The sequence below is a fragment of the Ipomoea nil genome, unplaced genomic scaffold, assembly GCF_001879475.1.
Source record: "Ipomoea nil cultivar Tokyo-kokei standard unplaced genomic scaffold, Asagao_1.1 scaffold2705, whole genome shotgun sequence".
NCBI classification, from domain to species: Eukaryota; Viridiplantae; Streptophyta; class Magnoliopsida; order Solanales; family Convolvulaceae; genus Ipomoea; species Ipomoea nil.
The window spans coordinates 3,379,474-3,385,253 of record NW_017619133.1 but is presented as its reverse complement, the minus strand read 5'-3'; the positions used below and the strand labels follow the sequence as shown (position 1 = coordinate 3,385,253).

At 38.7% G+C, this 5,780-nt stretch overlaps 1 protein-coding gene across 2 annotated transcripts; it reads left to right on the top strand.

Moving 5' to 3' along the window:
• Positions 1 to 911: 911 nt before the first annotated feature.
• Positions 912 to 4,881, top strand: LOC109156439 (perakine reductase-like). 2 transcript variants are annotated; one of them, XM_019304312.1, is made up of 7 exons: positions 912 to 1,050; positions 1,209 to 1,379; positions 2,594 to 2,797; positions 2,976 to 3,175; positions 3,335 to 3,431; positions 3,503 to 3,656; positions 4,459 to 4,881. In XM_019304312.1, the coding sequence occupies exons 1-7, from the start codon at positions 1,000 to 1,002 to the stop codon at positions 4,638 to 4,640; spliced, it is 1,059 nt and encodes a 352-aa protein (XP_019159857.1). In that variant the 5' UTR covers positions 912 to 999; the 3' UTR covers positions 4,641 to 4,881. The 2 variants fall into 2 exon arrangements, with proteins under 2 accessions (XP_019159857.1, XP_019159858.1); XM_019304313.1 differs by having other exon boundaries at positions 914 to 1,050; positions 2,976 to 3,148.
• The last annotated feature ends 899 nt before the right edge of the window (positions 4,882 to 5,780 follow it).

Here is a 5,780-nt window from a genome sequence, read left to right as displayed (position 1 = left end):
TTTAAAACTCTACAAAAGTCATGATTGAATACACACCCCTAAATAAATTCCGTCAATTGACATTCCTATAATTATATATATCTATATTTAATAAATCATCATTGTTTCATTACTTACTTGAAAAAAAAAAAAAAAAAAAAAAAACCAAGGACCTTGTGATTCTGTGGTATTCGATTGTTTCCCTAAATGGGAGGTGACTAATAGTTATGTTGTGCAACCGTGTGTGCACACGATTGCAAAACGACGTCGTTTTGACTAAAAACGTGCATCCCATTTTTTTTTTATTAAAAAAATCAGTTTTGATTCCCCTTAACAGCATTATTGTGGATATATAGTTATGAATTTGTGGATATATAGTTATGAATTTATGGATATTTAGTTCATTCATTGTGTGTATTTAGTTCATTCATTCTGGATTTTGTGCTATTCATTCACTGTGGATATATAGTTATGAATTTGTGGATATATACTTCAAATTATGCACAAAAAAATGTTATTGTCTGAAATCGAACCTGATTTTTTTTAAAAAATAGGACGCGCGTTTTTAGTCAAAACGACGCCATTTTTGCAACCGTGTGCACCGTGTTACATAGTGCACAGCATAATTTGCTGGAGGTGACAGGTTCATGCCTAGCTTAGTGGAGACGATTAGTAGTTTGGGTGTTCCCTTTCATTGTAATAAAAAAAAAAACAAACAAATTTTCAATAATTAATTAAAAAATCAACCAAAAATATAAAATAAAAAAATCCGTGAGTGCTGGTGCTCTATAGTCTATACCAGAATATTACCAGTGTCAACAATCAACAGCATTGTAACGTAATCGATAACGTCTGAGCTAGTATGACCTCATCGCTGTCGTCACGTAGTTTCTAACACTGCAATTTTCGCGCCCAAGTATATATATCCACACCCACAACCTCCATGAGAACTCTCGCACAATCACAAAGGAGGCTTCGAATACTGGACTCACAAACAAAAAGAGGGCTTCAATTACTCAAATGGCGGCTACTGATATGCCTAGGGTGAAGCTTGGGAGCCAAGGACTTGAGGTTTCCATATGTTTTGCTTTTCTTTAGACACTTTCTCTGGAGCCTTGCTTCTGGGTGCTTCAATTTTTTATTTTTTTATTTAGAATTTTGCTTCTGTTTATCCTTTTTGATTTGATTTGATTTGTGATTGAATTGTATAATCTTGTTTGTGGTGGCAGGTCTCGAAATTGGGGTATGGTTGTATGGGGCTAACCGGGATGTACAACAATCCGGTTCCAGAGGAAGAAGGGATAGCAATCATAAAGGAAGCTTTCAGTAAAGGTGTTACCTTTTTCGATACTTCCGACATTTATGGAGCAAATCATGCTAATGAGTACCTGGTTGGCAAGGTAAATCTGTTTTCTTCACAAAATATCTACATTCTATGCCAATGGAGCTTGCTTCTATGTTTTTTTTTGGGATGACGAGGGAAACCCTGCACTCACTATCCAAGAATGTGCATTGGGTAGCCGTATGGTCAGCTCAATTGATCGTAGAGGTGAAAGTTGGAAAGAATGACCAGAGATCGAGTCTCACCGGCGTTAGTGTGGAAGCAACCTCTCAAAGTGAGAGGGGCGGGGCTCCTTGTGCCCAGTAAGCAAAGGTCTAGCCTATGTAGTTCATGTTCAGTTGAGTTACCATGATTTACATCCCCAGATGCTTTGTTAGGTCGGTGTGAGGCCCTAAGGGTTGGGGTTCAACCTTTTAGAAAGAAGAATATGCATTGGGTAAATCTTGCCTTGTGACCCAAGCCAGCAAATGGCCGAGGTAAATCGGCCTAGGTTGCCCAGATAAGCTCAAATCAAGAAGGCTGGAATTTAAACTAATAATCGTGCGGTTACAAGTTTGTATCCTTAGTTAGGGTTACCCCTGGCTTGCTTCTATGTTAATGCTAATACTGTGAAGTGTGAATTACATATCCCATTTCATCCTTAAATTGTATTATGTTCCTGGGAACTCTCTTTGATATGAAAAAAAAAAAATTCATGTTCCCAAGTATACAGTTATGTTCTATTTAGGTTTTAGAAATTGCCTTCAAAGGCACCAGTCTAGAATTTTATATAAGTGTCTCAAGTTTAATCCTAATTTTTGTTCCGAAAAATTAAAAGAAGAGGTGTATAAAAAAGAATGTGACAGAAAGTGGGTAGTTATATGATTGTTAAGGTTTACACTGAAAGTGGTGATTAAATGTAATGGCAGTTTCACAAATTACGGGATTGGTGTCAATGTAGATGAACTGCTAACTTAGAGAGAGTGTGATTAGTGAGTAACAGCAAGTAAGTTTTAATTGGCAGCAGAGAAGAGGGTGGGGGAGTAAAACTTCTCGTAATAACTTCAACAATTAAAATCTCTCTTCGGGTTAGTGATTTGCTCTATTTATAAACTGCAAAATGGCTCCATGCTTTACTTGCTCTTCTTGTTGTTCTGAAATGTTGCATTATGAATAGATTTGCTTTATTTATCCGTTGTTTCTAACCATCATGTACTCCTAGAGTTCCCGTCATAATATGGGGTATTTGGTTCGTTGGGTTGCACTTAACTCATGCTAATATGATTGTTTCAGGCATTGAAGCATTTGCCCCGAGAAAAAGTACAACTAGCTACAAAGTTTGGTATCTGTAAAATTGATCTTACCGAGGTTGTAGTGAAGGGTACTCCGGAATATGTTCGTTCTTGCTGCGAAGCTAGCCTGAAACGCCTTCAAGTTGAATACATCGATCTTTACTATATACATCGTATTGACACAACTGTGCCTATTGAGGAAACTGTAAGCATCTTTCAGCTCTTGCTCTATGCTCTTTCTACTTTGATATTTCTCCGCCAATCACTTCACAATAATCTAGGAGGGAACTTCATATATGTGTGAAACTAATACTCCTTAGTCCTTATTAGCAGTTAAAATTTGCGCCTTTTTATGGCATATTTTCTTTTTTCTGTGGCTTCAGATGAGAGAACTGAAGAAATTAGTCGAAGAAGGTAAAATAAAGTACATTGGCCTATCTGAAGCTCACCCAGACACAATAAGAAGGGCACATGCGGTTCATCCCATCACTGCTCTGCAACAGGAGTATTCCCTATGGACACGTGACATTGAGGACGATATTATTCCTCTTTGCAGGTTCATACTTATCTTGATCGTGTTTCAGTAAAAATTTCTCTCTTTTTTTTTTTTTTTTTTCGTTTATGAAAGGCTATACAACTAAAAAGTGTACATGTTTCTCTATCTCGTGCTATATTGTCTTCTGCTATTCGATTATATTGTCTCTGTTGCAATTTCTAACTTTAGGTCTCTTAAAATGAACAGGGAACTTGGAATTGGGGTTGTGCCATACAGCCCTGTTGGTCGTGGACTTTTTGGTGGAAAGGCGGTTGTGGAGAGCTTGCCTACTAACAGTTTTCTGGTATGAAATTTATATTTGAGACATTGATCGAGAGAGCGTTTGATTCTGAACCCGATTTGCTTATTTATCAGGAAAAACATCCCAGATTTACCGGAGATAACATTGAAAAGAATAAGAGCATATATTTTCGTTTAGAAGAACTGGCCAAGAAACATGGATGCTTACCTGCGCAACTTGCTATTGCTTGGGTTCTTAATCAGGGTGATGAGTTTGTACCCATTCCTGGTAGGTCACCTTCTTCAGAGTTTCACTTATTTTTTTTTTATAATAATGCCAGACAGTCAAAGTGGAACCTCCAAAATTATTTTTAACAGAAGATGGATATAGCCAAATTTGACCCAATTTTCTGGACCACCATATTAGTACTCTCAACACTAAATAAATTTTTGTCCATCCAAAAAACTGTTAGGATCAAGCGCTTAACACTAAAGCCAAAAGCTATAGTTAGACCAGTACTCTTAAATGTTGATATCACTTGTTAGGATTAAGCGCTTACCACTACGCCAAAAGCTATAGCTAGTAGCAAATGTGCAACTTTATTTCCTTATAGACCCCATCAAATTTTCGAGACACTGGGTGCCTTTACCGGCCTCTGCCCAACAATCTCCCAGCCACTGGGTGCTAGACTTGGCCTTCATTAACCTCCGTCCAACACAAACTTATTGGGCTGTTGAGAAATCCCTCGACACTGAAAAACGGGGTTTCTTAAAGATTGATCTTCAATGGCTCTTGAGCTTCTTTGTGCTCAAGATAGCTCGTCTACTATACATTTGTAGCTAGCACATGACTGCAACTTAAAGGTTTCCTGTTTAAGTAGTCCTGAAAATGAAACATTTATTAAACAAACAAAGTCAAGAAGCTTTGTATCTGAACATGATCTTTCTAAAGACAGAAGTTCTGTTGTCTTAATTGGACGCCAAGAGATCTTTTATACTGATATGATATGCTGTAAACAATTACGCTTTGATATATATATAACACGTACATAGTTTTAAGTTCTTGGCTTCATTTTAAATACTGAATGCAGGTACTACGAAGACGAAAAACCTTCATGATAACATTGATTCTGTGAAGCTGAAGCTCACTAAAGAAGAAGTTAAAGAGATTTGTGATGTAGTGCCCATCAGTGAAGTGGCAGGCCAAAGAATTGGAGAGGCTTTTTACAAGACAACATATAGATATGCCATTACCCCACCATTGAAGCAGTAGATTGTGAAGAAATGTTGAGCCGCGGGGGATTAGATATGCGTTAATCTGTTGAGGGTGTCCGATTGCGTGTGCTTTGTTGTATGTATGCAATATATGAATATAATGAGGAATACATGTCTGCCTCGCCTTGTATTTTTGTAGAGTGAGTCCCATTTAAGGATCAAAAGTTGGAAAATTCTACCATGCATAAAAATGCTATTACCCTTTTGTACTTGTAATAATACACATGGTGTCTTTTCAACATTATAATTTTTTAATAAAGGGTGGGTTCTTACCGTTGTTTGTCTATTTATAACCAGCTACTATGTTTATCTCAAAATTTTTGCCATTTCTAGCCTCATTTTCCTATTCTTTCTTTTTATTCCCATCTGTGTGGTTGTTTGTGATATCTGTGTAGATGCGTTGGGGAGTCTATGGACGTCCAGGGGCTGTGGGAGCACTGCCAAAATCATGCGCTAACAAATGAGGATAGCGCTGTCATGCATGGGGTGTGGAGAGCGGGCAGTGGTTCTTGGTAGGGTGACTATTAACCGATTAGGCTATCCATTTTGAGGCCATGTTGAATGTGTTCGCATTAGTATGGAAGCCAATGCGGGGTGTGCATATCTCGGAGTCAAACAATCTCTACTTCTTCCAATTCTTCCTAGAGAATGATTTGAAGCATGTTTTGGAGGATGGGCCCTAGTCTTTTGAGAATCATATGTTCGTTTGCAAGGGGAACAGTTGGCGGAAATATGATTGAATGAGGTGGAGTTCTGGGTCCAAGTGCATGAGTTGTCGTTGGGTTATGCTACAGGTAAGTTATGGAGCAAATCGGTAACTTTGAGGGAAGGTTTGTTAGAATGGATGATCATAACTTCGGTAGCCGGGGTGTGGCGAGGCTTCTATCGTATCCAAGTTGCTCTAAACACGAGGACCCCGTTGAGGAAGGGGGGGGGGGGGGGGGGGGGGGGGGGAGACTACCTTTTAGGTATTCTTTAAATATCAAAGGTTAAGCGCTTTTTGCTTCCAATACGGGGGTTGGGTCACACTGTGAAGTTCTGCATTGAGGCTCTCATCAGGAAGGTGTAGCCGGAAGACTACCAATACAGTGTTGAGTTGAGGGGGGGGGGGGGGGGTGGTGGTCTGAGGAATGTAGTG

Excerpts from the sequence above, each read along its gene's own strand:
- LOC109156439 (XM_019304312.1), top strand. The coding sequence starts at position 1,000 with ATGGCGGCTACTGATATGCCTAGGGTGAAGCTTGGGAGCCAAGGACTT. Across the intron at positions 2,798-2,975 it reads CTGTGCCTATTGAGGAAACT|ATGAGAGAACTGAAGAAATT; the intron begins GTAAGCATCTTT and ends CTGTGGCTTCAG. Across the intron at positions 3,432-3,502 it reads TGCCTACTAACAGTTTTCTG|GAAAAACATCCCAGATTTAC; the intron begins GTATGAAATTTA and ends CTTATTTATCAG.